Genomic DNA, 15,832 nt, shown 5'->3' with positions numbered 1-15,832 from the left:
GATTACAATCGAGCCGTCCGCAGTGTACAGATAGTTCACACGTGTTCTAGGTGATCCCATTTTCTCACTCCACTCCCTACACACTAGGGGCAATTTACGGAGGTCAATTAATCCACAATCTCTATTCTGGGAAGAAAAATGAACGTAGAGTTATGTTTAGTTTAGAGTTACATCGTGGAAACAGGCCCTTTGGCCCACCGAGTCCACGCCAACTATCGATCATCCGTTCACACTAGTTCTAAGTTATCTCACTTTCACATCCTACACACTAGGGGCAATTTACAGAAGCCAAATAACCTACAAAATTGCATGACTTTGGAGTGTGGAAGGAAACTGGAGCACCCTGAGGATGCCCCCGCGGTCACAGGGTGAACATACAAACTCCGTACCCGACAAAACGTGTGGTCAGGATTGTACTGGGGTCTCTGGCGCTGTGAGACAGCATTGCCACTATGTAGCTGTTTCACTGTGTGCCGCCCTAACCTGACACTTTAATCTAGTTCATAAGTAGTGATAATTTGATATATTTGATGAAATTATTTTTCCTCTGGCGCTAATTTTTTAACCATTTCTTATTTTGCAGGAGAAACTAACCGCAGAGTGTGTTTTCCGAGAGCAGTTTGAAGAAAACTGGTATAACACCTACTCATCGAATCTATATAAGCATGCGGACACTGGAAGACGGTACTTTGTGGCATTAAACAAAGATGGAACCCCAAGGGAAGGGACTAGGACTAAAAGGCATCAAAAATTCACTCATTTTTTACCAAGACCGGTGGACCCTGACAAAGTACCTGAATTATACAAGGATGTTTTAAGCCAAAGTTGATGAAGAGACAATCGTATAGTTCGGACCACTGAAAAAGCAACCACTATAATGGGTTCTAGTGGTGGGTTCTGAACGATTAGCTGTGTCGTCATGCCAGCACTACTGTTGCCATAGTTTACCGCATGCATTGTGTATGGAGGCTTGGATGGGACACGCTGATTTTGCGCTGCACTTACAGTTTGTCCTCTCAGAGGTGAGCCTGCTTGGTCGAAAAAAAAAAAACACGTGTAGGAGGGAGGAATATAGTCAAATGCCGAGGAGAAAGATGGCCTGATGCATGCTAAAGGATGGGACACGCTTTAAAATTTTTTTTTGATCCGTTCTATTTTGTTGTGTATCAGCGTAGCTGCCATACATTTGATTCATCAGGATACGGGCTGGTGACATGCTGAAGCTCACACTGCATTAATAATGGCATGGAGGGCATAACCGTACGTAAAAAAGGATTTAGAAAAAGAAAAAAAAAGACAATTCATCTACCAGCTCAATGGTACAACCCCTTAGGGCTTTAAGCAAAGACCTCTTAGTAAAGAAAACAAAAAAAAGTTAAATTTATTTATAGAAATTCCAAAGGCAACATTATATTTATTTTATATATTTATTTATTATATAGAGTTTATTTTTAATGAAATATGTACAGGCCAGATAGGCATTTTGGAAGCTTTAGGCTGTGTAAAAATGCCTGTGGCCACTATGAACCTGTGGTAAGTTCATGTGAGTTAATGTAAAGGTGCATGGATATAAAAGGATTCCAGTAACTCCTCTGTTCGGAAAGTGACAATCTCATTTTTGTGCCCAAACTATTGTAACACTATGAACAGCACTCATTATATTGAGGATCATTTTTTTGACTGCTTGTTTCCTGACTGTCTTCCTGAACTCTGCCCTCTCCTCCTTGTCGATTAAAGTTAAAGTTGGGTCTTCACATTCTTCTTTGTCTCTTTTATATCCAGTTCTATCAGTTTTAGTTCCACAGTTCCACTGGGGTGGCACGGTGGCACAGCGGTAGAGTTGCTGCCTTACAGCGCCAGAGACCAGGGTTCAATCCTAACCATGGGTGCCGTCTGTACAGAGTTTGTACATTCTCCCCGTGACGGCATGGTTTTCCCCGGGTGCTCTGGTTTCCTCCCAGACTACAAAGACGTGCAGATTTGTAGGTTAATTGTCCTCAGTAAAGAATGTAAATTGTCCCTAGTGTGTAGATAATGCTAGTGTACGGGGATCACTGGTCGGCCTGGACTCGGTAGGCCGAAGAGCCTGTTTCCCCGCTGTATCTCTAAACTGAACTAAGTACTGGGCCTATTCTGCGCCAAAACAAAAGACAACTTTAACTGTTTTATTACCAAAAAGCCTGCAGTTTTATAGCGGATTTTGGTGGTAAAATATCCCAGTCTGTATTCGCAGTGAAGTGTTCTCTTGACAAGTATTACATTTACCTAGACATTGGGAAATTCCTTAAAGCAAAAAGCTGCGTAATGGACTAAAAGTTTAGATAAAATAAATCCTGTTTTTATAATGAATATTAAACGAAAAATTCTTAACATAGTTTGACTGATAAAGGTCTTCCTTTGGACTAAGAAATGTGCAAACTTTTCCACAGCCTCAGAGGGAATGCTACATATTTCTGTGGGGATTTGTTTTAGGTTTTTCTGCAAAAAAACATTTTACAGCCTTGATAATTGACTATGGGCAGCTCCAACTCTGTGATGCATTAGCTCGACCTATTTTGAGCATCCATTTCTCTTGTGGTAACTATAGTAAAAGTACCATTTAAGGGTGCAGACATTAAATTAATCCGTGACGCTTGGCCGGACGTGCCAGCATGGGCATCCCCCTACCAATTGCCTCTTTATGCCAAACTAACTCTGGTAATGATTTATATCTGGTTACTGAAATTAAATTTGATTGAAAAGCACTTTCATAAGGTCATTATTTCATGTGAAAGAAGCTAAATCAGGCCATTCGGCCCATCAAGTCTACTCCACCATTCAATCATGGCTGATCTATCTTTTCCTCTCAATCCCATTCTCCTGCCTTCTTTGAAAATGTTAGTTTCCTGACTTTGACAATGCCCCTGCTTTTAGATCGCACCTTTCTCTTTTGTTTAAGGAAACACTAATAACCATAGTTACAACACACAAGTTGAACATGCTGAAACTATTTTGCAAATTTGTCAAGGGAAGGCATTACAATTCTTGAGGTGATTTTCAAATGGATCCTCGTCCATTGAATGTCTGTACAGCTTTTAAATTATCAAAATGTTACAGCAAACCGTTGCTGTACAGTCCAAGGCATACAAGCCTGAGCATAATAGACCGTACAAGAGCATTGTCCTCTGAAATGTTTACCTTTAAGGTGTCTTTGGATCTTCTGTGTTTTTTTAGCAATAGGTACTAGCATTGCCCTACTGATTTCCCATTAAAACAATTAATATTTTGTACAACAGTTAAAGCTTAGCATTATGTCCCAAGCTATACCTCATGAGATCATAAAATTATTGGACATAGAAGCAGAATTAGGCCATTTGGCCTATAGAGTCTGCTTTGCCATTCAATCCCTCAACCCCATTCTCCTACCTTCTCCCCGTAACCTTTGAAGCACTTACTAATCAAGTACCTATCAATCTCCGCTTTAAACATACCCAATGTCTTGGCCTCCACCACCGTCTGTGGCAGTGAATGCCACAGATTCACCTCTGGCCAAAATAAATCCTCCTCCTCTCCTTGGGGATTATAATCAATAACATTTGACGTTGAGGCAAATATCGGGATCTTGAATGAGATCAGAAACCCGATCAAGGAGGTGGATTTTATGGAATGTTGAAGGAGAGTTCATAAGTTCATAAATTCTCAGAGCAGAATTTGGCCATTCGGCCCATCGAGTCTACTCTGCCAATCAATAATGGTGGAACTATCTTTCCCTCTCAACACCATTCTCCTGCCATAAACCCTGACACCCATATTAATCAAGAATCTGCCAATCTCTGCCTTAAAACTATCCATTGACTTGGCCTCCACAGCCGTATGTGGCAGTGAATTCCACAGAATCCCCACCCTTTGACTAAATAAATTCCTCCTCATCTCCTTTATAAAGATACATCATTTTATTCTGCTGTGACTATGGCATCTGGTCCTAGACTCTCCCACTACTTGGGAGAGTCTAATCAAGTACCTATCAATCTCCTCTCCACATCCACTCTATCCAGGCCTTTCAATATTCTGTAAGTTTCGATGAGGTCACCCCCCCCCCCCCATCCTTTTAAACTCCAGCAAGTACAGGCCCATTGCCGTCAAATGCTCATCATATGTTATCCCAATCATTCCTGGCATCATTCTCGTAAACCTCCTCTGGACCCTCTCCAATGCACGAAGAGAGGCAGAAAAGTATTTTTCTCGGGAGGGCATTCCATAGCTTGCGGCCGAGGTAGTTGAAGAATGGGAGTACATGTTTTATGAGGTGCACCAGTGGCACATTGTATTGAATTATTTTTTCCGTTTGATTTTGCTTCACATTTGTCTAGACACTGTTTTTGCAATGAGCACCTCATTTATGCAGTCCACAAAAACCTTTCGCCTTTTGTACGGCAGTTTTGTTTTACAAATTGTGAGAGCAACTCAGTTCATAAGCTTCCGGATCACGTCAGTGAATTTGCAAATAAAGTCCAGATTCTACACTGTGTTGGCTTGTAGTTGGGATCGCGCCAAAATATAATGGGTACCAACTCTTGCAGCCATTTCCAATTAAATATAACAAGGGGGGACAACCAGCAGGCAAGTTACACATCCAGCTGACCATCAATTGGTGTGGTTTGGTGACATAAATACAGTGCAGTTTCAATCTGTATGCTCCAGGTCTATCTGTAACATGACAGCAGGGTCAATGCATGCCTCGTACTGTAAGTTCAGCCGCTTGAAGGCAGTCAAATGCCTATACTCCCGCCACAAAAACATGCTGATTAGATGGGGGTTCACTGCAGAATGCAAAATGTTTCTTTTACCTTTGGGGCTAAAGTAGTGATACAAGCTTGATGAACTAAGAGTTGTAAAAGATAATAGCAATGTATAACAAATATATTTTATTCTGGACTTTTGTCGATGTAACCGCCATATCTAAGCATTCATTATATAATGCGATGGTTTGATTTCCTGAAATGTGATTGGCTGGTCGGTGTGTATTATTGCATAACACAGCACACCTAATTAAATGTGTAATTTAATTAATAAATTAATATTGGACTATCAAAGTGTTATATCAGACTAATGAAAATCTTTAATTGCTTAGAGGAGGATGAGTTATTTCAGACAACCTGTTTAGTTTGTTTAAACCCCTTTTCAAATGCACTTGGTTGAACAAAATGTGCTTTGTAGCGGATTTTTAAATGGGATTTTTGCTAAATTCCTGTTTTATCTCCTCATATTCCATCTTGGCTTATTGAGTTTGAGTTTAATTTATTGCTGTGTGTACCGAGGTACAGTGAAAAGCTTTTGTAACCAGACAACGGAAAGACAATACATGATTACAATCGAGCCATCCACAGTGTACAGATACATGATAAAGGAAATAATGTGAATAACGTTTGATGCAAGATAAAATCCAGTAAAGTCAGATCAAAGGTAGTCTGAGGGCCTCCAATGAGGTAGATGGTAGCTCAGGACTGCTCTCTAATTGTTGGTAGGATGGTTCAAATGGCTGATATTTTCAACACACCCTACAAGTTTGTGCCATCTCTTAACATTTTCCAAGATGGACAAATTAAGTGGGACTCACGTGAGCTTTCCATTTGCTAGTCCCCTCCGCTGAGAACTCAAATACTCAGTCAGAGTATTGAGTATAGAAGTTGGGAGGTCATGTTGCAGTTGTATAAGACATTGGTGAGGCTGCATTTGGAGTATTGTGTTCAGTTCTGGGCACCATGTTATAGGAAAGATGCTGTCAAGTTGAAAAGGGCACAGAGATGATTTACAACGATGTTGCCAGGACTCAAATGTGAACTATCGGGAGAGGTTGAGCAGACTGGGACTCTATTCCTTGGAGCGCGGATGAGGCGTGATCTTATAGAGATATATAAAATCATGAGAGGAATAGATAGGGTATTCTTGCCAATCTCTTGCCAAGTGTAGGAGAATCGAGAACCAGAGGACATAGGTTTAAGGTGAGGGGGGAAAGATTTAAATGGAATTTGAGGGGTAACTTTTTTCCATAAAAGAGTGGTGGGTGTATGGAACTATAGGAGGAGTTAGAGGCAGGGACTACTGCAACATTTAAGAAACAATTAGGGACATGGATAGTGTAGGAAAGAACTGCAGATGCTGGTTTCAAATAAAAATAGACACAAATAGCTGGAGTAACTCAGCAGGACAGGCAGCATCTCTGGTGAGAAGGAATGGGTGACGTTTCGGGTCAAGACCCTTCTTAGGGCAGGTTTAGAGGGATAAGGGCCAAACGAAGGCAGGTGGGACGAGTGTACATGGGGCATGTTGGTCAGTGTGTGAAAATCGGGCCAAAGGGGCTGTTTCCACTCTATGACTCTATAGTCTATAGATTCTATAGACAAAGCAGGTGGTTTGAAGTCACAGAGTCTTGGCAACATTCATTTGTATGGAGAGGAGTCAAGATTGTTACTAATTTTGTTATTAGCTGTATTTTCTCATAATCAGCTACCGTAATGCAACATTCCTTGTTCCCGACCAGAACTTTGATTTTAAAGGGAATTTATATAAACTTGGGCAACAAATGCTGGAATGCACATTCCAAAGTGTATTTTTTCAACATGTCATTATGCTATTCAAATTCAATAATTAAAATATACTTATAGCTATATCCACTTCCACTTATCCAATATCTCTTACTGCCTTTTCATATACTGATTCTAATTCAAGTCACGGTAGCACAGCAGTAGAGTTGCTGCCTTACAGCTCCAGAGACCCGACTTCAATCCTGACCACGGGTGCTGTCTGTACAGAGATTGTATGTTCTCCCTGTGATCATATTGGTTTTCTCCGGTGCTCCGGTTTCCTACCACATTCCAAAGATGGGCAGGTTTGCAGGCAAATTGGCTTTTGTAAATTGTCCCTAGTGTGTAGGATAGAGCTAGTGTACGGGGATCGCTGGCTGACGTGGACTCAGCGGGCCAAAGGGCCTGTTTCCGTGCTGAATGTCTTAACTAAACTAAACTAAAATCAATGAAATTCTAATCTGCAGGTGGCCCAACCAATGCTCTTTATTTTTTATTGGTAAAACAAATTGTCGTGCTTGGCGTAGTTTCTCTACAATTCACCCACAGCAGAACACTCTGAGTCATGTCAGAGAACACAGATATGCATCCTAACGACAACAGTGCATCCTCGTGCTCAGTGGCAACAGTGCATCAGAGCGCACAATGGCAGTACAGCGTCTTGGTGCGCAGTGCATCCTAGTGCATTGCAACAGTTGCAACAGATCTGGCTGTACAGTAAACCCTCGTTATAATGGAACATGTGGGGGAATGGTGTCCATTATTGCCGATTGTCCGATATAACTGAGTAAGCGGTGTGGTGGTAAATACATACAGGATTGGATAAACAGCGAACAAACATACACTAAACAAGAAACACAAGGACACAAAGTGGCTTTGGTAAAACTTGTAAATTGTCCTGAGTGTGTAAGATAGTGCTGGCGTACGGGGTGATCGCTGGTCGACGCAGACTCAGTGACTTCCGTGCTGTTTCTCTAAACATAAAGTAAACTAAATCACCCAGTCTGTGTTTCGTCCCCAGTGACTGGAATTTTTATTATGGGCTCGGAATAGTATGTATTAAGCCGAATGGTGCAGTATTTGTGTTTATTGTTTGGGGATGTGGGTAGAAATGACACTCCATTTCTAATTGTATGGGGGGGGGGGGGGGTGATGCTAAACCACTTTCTTGAACAACATAGCCCTTCTGCTGAAGGTACTGCCACAGTACTGATCAGTAGCGAATTACAGGATTTAGACAAATGATGCAGGAGCCACAATATATTGCAAAGGCAGCATGGCACATAACTTGGAGGGGTACTTGTAGGTGGTGCAGTTCCCATTTTCCTGCTGTCCTTCTTGTTGGTAGAAACCATGGATTGACAGATGCTGTTGATGTAGGCGGGACCAGTAATGCGGAACATTTTGCACATGGCCACACTGCAATGGCGGTGGATAAAACAAATGATTAAAGTGAAAGATGGAATGACAATCAAATGGTTGATCATCAATCAAGCTTCCAGCTGCGTGTTGATCGTATTAAGTAGTGTTTGAACTGCACTCATTCAGACTAGCAGAGGGTATTCCAAGCTCCTGAGTGCCTGTTGGCCAGTGTGGACAAATTGGGCTGAAGGGCCTGTTTCCACACTGTGTGACTCTGTGACTATGACTCCATGATTAAGTCAAAGTCAATTTTATACGCCACTATCCAACTTCATTTCTCACAAACCTTTTACACTGATTCGTGCTTTGTAATATGAAAGGAAACAGTAACTGCTGAACTTAGTTCTTCACCTTTTGGAGTACATTTGCATTGCAGGACAACACTGCACCACATTGCACATTGTAGGCTGTTTATGACCAGTGGTCTTCTGAATTGGTGTTGACTGAGGGATAAAGGTTGACCAGGACACAAAGAGAATTTCACTACCCTTGCAATTATATTGGGGATATTTTGCATCTTCCTGAAAGGAGCAGATAGGAAAATGGTTTTATCCAACAATTTGACATTTCTGTGTAATTCTAGATTTGGTTGGTGAGATCACATTTGAGTATTGTGTTTGGTTCTGGGCACCATGTTATAGGAAAGGTGTTGTCAAGCTGGAAAGGGTGCAGAGAAGATTTACGAGGATGTTGCCAGGACTCGAGGGCTATAGGGAGAGGTTAAACAGGCTAGGATTATATTCCTTGGAGCGCAGGAGGATGAGGGGTGATCTTGTAGAGGTGTACAAAATCATGGGAGGAATAGATAGGATAAATGCACTGAGTTTCTTGCTCAGAGCAGGGGAACCGAAAACCAGGTTTAAGGGGAGGGGGGAGAGATTTAATAGGAACCTGAGAGGTAACTTTTTTACACAATGGGTGGTGGGTGTATGGAACGAGCTGCCGGAAGAGGTAGTTGAGGCAGGTACTATTGCAATGTTTAAAAGACATTTAGGCAGGTACATGTATATGATAGGTTTAGAGGTATATGGGCCAAATTCAGGCAGGTGGGGCTAGTGTTGATGGGATACGTTGGTCGGTGTGGGCAAATTGGGCTGAAGTGTTTGTATCCACACTGCAGGATTCTATAACTAAGTTGCTGGTTTTCTACCCAAGTCTGATGAGTACCTTGCATCCAACAACTGCGTTCTAATACATTACCCTTTTTGCACATTACTTAGCAACAGCACACCCTTAAACAGCAAGGAAATAAATGACCAATTAATCTATTTTGAATGTTTCATTGAAAGCTTCACGTCTTTTTTCAAACCCTTCGTTGACACGCAGCGTAAACATGTCAACAGGATTATTATCCCTTTAATGAATACAGAAACCAGAGGTCGAGCATTTACGACAGTTTCTAGATCTAAGCCTTAATTGCTTGTGTTCACAGCATGACCAACATACTTCTACATTCATTTCACAGATGCGGCAAGCACTGCAATGGCTGCTGGAAAACAACTGCTTGGAAATAAAGCAATCATCTGCTAGGGAAAACAACATTCATGTCATAGTTCTATAACACATTGGCGCACCACAGTCATAAATTAGAAGCTTCAGCCAGACCCTGCAATGCACACTTTGATGGGATCAACTGAACAGCGATGACTTCTATCGTGGGGAGTGTAGCAGCCTCCTGTTTAATGCACAATGTGCTATACCATGTCCTCATCAAAGTCAAAACTGGAATGTTTTGCAGTAATTCCACGAGCTCCAATTTATACTTAACTTCACTTGAAAGCTGTTGATGGCAAGTGATGGAAGTTGTCTAAATCACACTTTGAAAACGGCAAGTACATTTACAACTGAGCGCTTTAAGGCTACCTGCTAACTTTTGCAAGCTGAGCTGGCATGTCGGTGGGCATTCCTATTGAAACTGAGTTTTTAACGTTATATCCTGTAACACAACATTTGTGAGGCTTTGCATTAAGAGTTTAGAGTTTAGAGTTTATGGAAACAGGTCCTTCGGCCCATCGAGTCCATGCTGACCACCGATCACCCGTTCACCCTAGTTCTCTGTTCTCTCGCTTTTGCGTCCTTTACACTAGGGGAAATTTATGGAAGCCAATTAACCTACAAACCTGCCTGTCTCTGGAATGTGGGAGGAAACCGGAGCCATTGGAGGAAACCCTCGCGACCACGGGGAGAACACACAAACTCTGCACGGACAGCATCGGCGGTCAGGATCGAACCTGGGCTCTGGCGCTGTGATGCAGCAGCCATATCGCTGCACCACTGTGCCGCCCTACTTCAAAGTGGCATCAACGAACACTCATGAAGTTTGCATCTCAAGAGTTTAATACTGAAGTAGTGGAATTTCACCAATAAACTGTCGTATATAACAACTGGAGGCTATTTAAAAATGTTTTTGACGCATTGGTATGATTACAGATACAAATATTATATGTTTGCACAATTGTCTTGGTGGTCGCAGAATAATGCCACAAAAAAAACAGATCTCTCTAAAGTTGTGAGACAGTGCCCTGACCAATCCAATGGTTTGAGGATGAGATTACGTTCCTAATACATTAACTGAGCAAAAGCTATGTTTGTGATTAGTTCTGTCAAGGATGAACTTTTCAACATTCTCCCAACTCTAATTTAAAATGCATGAGCATTTTTTCAGCACATCTTTCCAGCACAGGACGTTCGATGAAATTGTGATGAAATGTGAACCTATAATTTTTCTGCCATTCTAAGTAAAAAAATGCCTAGATCAAAAAACAAATTCCCCTTTGGTAGTGACAAAGAGGATACACAATTTCAAGAAAAGCACCTGATGTTTGTGTTAAAATTAATATGCATGGCAAGTAGACATATAGATGTGAAAATCACTTTAAAACATTAGTCAAGAATTACGTTCTTTCGGCAGAATGTATATGTATGGGAGTTGGATTTTGCTGTTTGGATTCCCACAAGTTAACATCTATGGTGTCCATCGAGCTATGCAGAAATGGCATGCTTTTACATTTTCCTCTGAATTTTATGAGCAAAACATTGATTAAAATGGGCTGGAGCTCAAAAGCAGCAGTTTTTTTATGGACAGATGGATGATTTCACAGTCGTCAACCATAATAAGTCATCCTAGTGAAAATAAAGGCAATAATACACACATATGAATCATCGGCAAATGGTCTGCGCCTCATTGCAGGTCAAGACTACAACCATCTCATCACATTAGTCATATGTGTTATTTCTCAGCTGGTCTGTCGAACAGCTAGCTCCCCCACAGAGGCAAGAATTAAAGTGAGGCTTCTGCCGAGGGCTGTAAGGTCTGGAGTTGGAGGATTCCGATGACCTTTTAAGACCTTTGCATTGACACATAATCTGATGAGATGGTTGGCAGAAGCGTGAAGCAGTCAGCAGCTCCCCAGGGCTCAGTTCCCCCCCCCCCCCCCCCCCCCCCAACTCAACAGCATCAGATGTGAGAAGCTTATGAAAAGAAGGATTCCACAAGGGAGACCTGAAGTGCCAATCCATAGTCTCGAATGGACCCGAGGTTGACTTTTCCTGTCAAGCTTCTGAAAGAAAGATAAAAAATGAGATCAGGTGTTACAGCTAGTTTCTGTTTGTGGCTGATAAAGAGAGGTGAGTTCGCAAACTGTGCAGATGAATAATGCAGTTTGTGTAAAGGAAAGCTTTGTATTGACCGAATGTGTACCTCTTAACCTTCAGACTTTTATCACATGAAGAATTCAGCCTGCTGTCAATCCGTGATGTACTGCCTTGGACCTGATCTCTGAATCCTTTCATTTGATATCATCCCTGGGAGGATTCTTTATAATATATGTGGTGTGAAATTGCCTACCTGAAAGCTGCCAGTCTTGGTCTCAGTATAACAGGCCCAGATATCCCAGTGTCCTTGGAGCTAATCACTGTAAGTTATTATTCTGATGGGACATAATTGTCAGAGAAAAATATAGATCACACATACTTTCCATCATCTGCACATCAAACAGGGGTTTAAAAAACACAACATCACAGTGGGTATGAGGTATAAATTATCTTTGGGTCAACATATACGCTTCTCAGACTGTAAACTTAGTATAAGGTTGTTGGATTGCCTCTGCCTACATGTTCTTTTACAATTTCCTGATTAACGAGAATGGATTTGAATGTGTTCCCTCGTATGGAATTAAACCTCATTTTAACAACCCCACAAATAATTCTATGTTGGTGCACTGCACTGTATGTTAGTTTAAAAAAAAAAATGAGATTGACTTATTTTGTTGATTTAAGTCGAATCCAGAAAATTGTTATTAAAATGGTGAAATTATTCCGTTATAAAATTTGACAAAAGAAGCCAGCCAGCAGTGAACTGCATATATATATACTAATAATTTTATTTGACAGTTTCTGATTTGATTATTTTAATCATAATTTTAATGTTTAGTTTAGTTTAGAGATGCAGCGTGGAAACAGGCCCTTTAGTTCACTGAGTCCACGCAGACTGTACACTGTACAATCCTGTACACTGACATTATCCTACACACTAGGAAAAATTTACAATTTTACCAAAGCCAATTAAGCTACAAACCTGTACATCTATGGAGTTTGGGAAGAAACCAGAGCACCTGGGCAAAACCCATACGGTCACGGGGAGAACATATAAACTCCGTACAGAGAGCACCCATAGCCAGGATCGAACCTGGGTCTCTGGCGCTGTAAGGCAGCAACTCTACCGCCTCGCCACCGTGCAGCCCCAGAAAATGAGTATAATAAATTATAAAATAATGTGTGGTCAGCCTTTTTTCTGGGCCTGAGTTTTGACAAAATAATGAATGCAGAAACCATTACAATTTCATGATGAAATGTTCTTTTGTTACTTAGCCAGATCTATTTTTAAGACTGCAACCAGTGAAGCACTAGTAACATAATTGCCATCCACAAATAAGGCCATTGTGTGCAAGGAGAAATTATTTATTAACTTACGTAAAGGCTTGACAGTCAAAACTACTTTGCCATCCACTATGGATTCAAACTGGCTTACAAAGCTCCAGAAAAGCCTTTGACATGGTCCCACACAAGAGATTAGTGTGCAAAATTAGAGCACATGGTATTGGGGGTAGAGTATTGACATGGATAGAGAACTGGTTGGCAGACAGGAAGCAAAGAGTAGGAATTAACGTGCCCTTTTCTGAATGGCAGGTAGTGACTAGTGGGGTGCCGCAAGGCTTGGTGCTGGGACCTCAGTTATTTACAATATATATTAACGATTTAGACAAAGGAATTAAATGTAACATCTCCAAGTTTGTGGATGACACAAAGCTGGGTGGCAGTGTGAACTGCAAAGATGATGCTATGAGGCTGCAGGGTGACTTGGACAGGTTGGGTGAGTGGGCAGATGCAGTATAATGTGGATAAATGTGAGGTTATCCACTTTGGTGGCAATTACAGGAAGGCAGATTATTATCTGAATGGTGTCAGATTAGGAAAAGGGGAGGTGCAACAAGACCTAGGTATCCTTGTTCATCAGTCACTGAAAGTAAGCATGCAAGCACAGTAGGCAGTGAAGAAAGCAAATGGCATGTTGGCCATAGCAAGAGGATCTTAGCATAGGAGCAAGGAGGTCCTGTTGCAGTTGTACAGGGTCCTGGTGAGACCATATCTGGAGTATTGTGTGCAGTTTTGGTCTCCTAGTTTGAGGAAGGACATTCTTGCTATTGAGGGACTACAGTGTAGGTTCACTAGGTTAATTCCCGGGATGGCAGGATTGACATATGATGAAAGAATGGGTCGACTGGGCTTGTATTGACTGGAATTCAGAAGGATGAGAGGAGATCATATAGAAACATATAAAATTAGAGGATTGGACAAGCTAGATGCAGGAAAAATGTTCCCGGTGTTGGGGGGAGTCCAGAACCAGGAGTCCCAGTTTAAGAATAAGGGGGAGGTCATTTAGGACTGAGATGAGAAAAAACGTTTTCAAGCCAGACAGTTGTGAATCTGTGGAATTCTCTGCTACAGTGGGCAGTGGAGGCCAATTCACTGGATGTTTTCAAGAGAGAGTTAGATATAGCTCTTAGGGCTAACAGAATCAAGGGATATGGGGAGAGCGCAGGAACGGGGTACTGATTTTGGATGATCTGCCATGATCATATTGAATGGCGGTGCTGGCTTGAAGGACCGAATGGCCTACTCCTGCACCTATTTTCTATGTTTCTTTGTTCCTATGATACAAAAGACATTTAATAGGGCACAAACAATACCAAGCACTGAGAACAATATGTTCCGATGGATCAGGGCAGAGGGCACAGGTTCACACATCAGGAGGTATTTCTTTCATGGAAGATGATTAACAGCTGCAAAGGTTGTCTGGAAGTGTGGTGGAAGCCGGGACACTGGCCTTATTTAAGAGATAATGATAAGCTGTGATGAAGAGATGGTAGAGTTGTTATTTTGGATGCATGAGATCAAATGGCTTTTTATAGTATTCGTCATCAGAACCCAATGTGAAAGAAATCGCAATACCGTACTTTTCAAAGTATTCCTTACTTAGTGCTTCACTGTTGCATCAGCGAAACCCAAGCAGTTTCAGACCTTAGTAAGTTATGGCCAGTGGTGTATGTTTCGCTTTTCTTAATACTTATTACCTTTATAAGTTATAAAATATAGCTGCAGAATTAGGTCATTTGGCCCATCAAGTCTACTCTGCCATTCAATCATGGCTGATCTATCTTTCCCTCTTAAACCCATTCTCCTGTCTTCTCCCCATAACCCCTGACACCTAGCACACAATCAGTTAAACTTTCCTCCTGTTAGAGGGTACCTTGAAGTTAAGTGGATGTAGTCATGAAGTTGCTCACAGTTTGGAATGAGGAGATATTGCCTTTTGGAATCATATGATGATATTGCTGATTGTTTCTGTGTTATATCCTGTGAGACTATAAATCTATCCGAATGCTCCGTGCAAAACATAAATGGTTGCTTGTGTTTATCCTATGTATCATGTTAATATGAAAATCTAATAAAGACATTATTTATTGCAAAAATATCACAAAATAAGTTGTGGACGTTTAATGTAAAGAGAGATCCAATCCAATGGTTCACAAAATGTATTCAACCAAGTATTTACATTTGAATTTTGTGCACCATAAACTAACTATGTACATTTTTAATAGTTTTTATTGCAAGCTAGCTTCACTTGCTTTCAGCTTAGTGACACCTCTGTGCTATTTCTAAACTACAGGGGAAACCTAACAAAGGATACAAGGATACAAAGGATACAAGGGACATTTATTATCACATACACCAATTGGTGTAGTGAAATTTGACTTGCCATTGCAGCACACAAATAAAGATAAGACACAACATCAAAGAATTTAACAGTCAACATGAAAACATCCCCCCACAATGGTTCCCACTGTGGGGGAAGGCAGCAGAAGTCCAGTCCCGTCCCCTGTTCACCCATAGTCGGGCCTATTGAGGCCTCTGCAGTTGCCGCTACGGCAGCCCGATGCTTCAGGCCCTCTCGCCGGATGATGGGGTTCTAGCGTTGGGTGAACAGTCTCAGGGACTCAGAGTGTCTGGAGCGGCCGCTTCCTCCCCGGAGACCGCGGCTCCCGAAGTCCACGAGCAGCGCTGGTCGGAGCTCCGACACTGGCGATCTCGTCGTGAGATCCCAGGCTCCGCGGTTTTTAAAGCTCAGCACCGCCCGCGGCTGGAAGCTCCACAGACCGCAGCTCCGCGATGTTGGAGTCGGCGGTCTCAGCACTCCGGAGTTTACTGCACGGTGACCTGGGTAAGGCATTGCCCGCTCCACGATGGTGCCGGCGCCGATCCTGAAGTCCTGGCCGGTTCCGGCAGGA

The 15,832-nt window shown here is 41.9% G+C and overlaps 1 protein-coding gene across 3 annotated transcripts in view; it reads left to right on the top strand.

The window, feature by feature from the left end:
• The window catches only part of LOC129698093 (fibroblast growth factor 9), a 63,361-nt gene extending 62,262 nt beyond the window's left edge, over window positions 1-1,099 (top strand). For all 3 annotated transcript variants that reach the window (XM_055636968.1, XM_055636970.1, XM_055636969.1), the window contains exon 4: window positions 584-1,099. In XM_055636968.1, the coding sequence (XP_055492943.1) occupies window positions 584-829 (246 nt within the window). In that variant the 3' untranslated portion in view covers window positions 830-1,099. The remainder of the gene's footprint in view (window positions 1-583) is intronic.
• Window positions 1,100-15,832: the final 14,733 nt, after the last annotated feature.

Source organism: Leucoraja erinacea, chromosome 6 (genome assembly GCF_028641065.1).
Source record: "Leucoraja erinacea ecotype New England chromosome 6, Leri_hhj_1, whole genome shotgun sequence".
NCBI lineage: Eukaryota > Metazoa > Chordata > Chondrichthyes > Rajiformes > Rajidae > Leucoraja > Leucoraja erinaceus.
The sequence above is the reverse complement of the archived record's forward strand: the minus strand, read 5'-3'. Positions and strand labels throughout refer to the sequence as shown.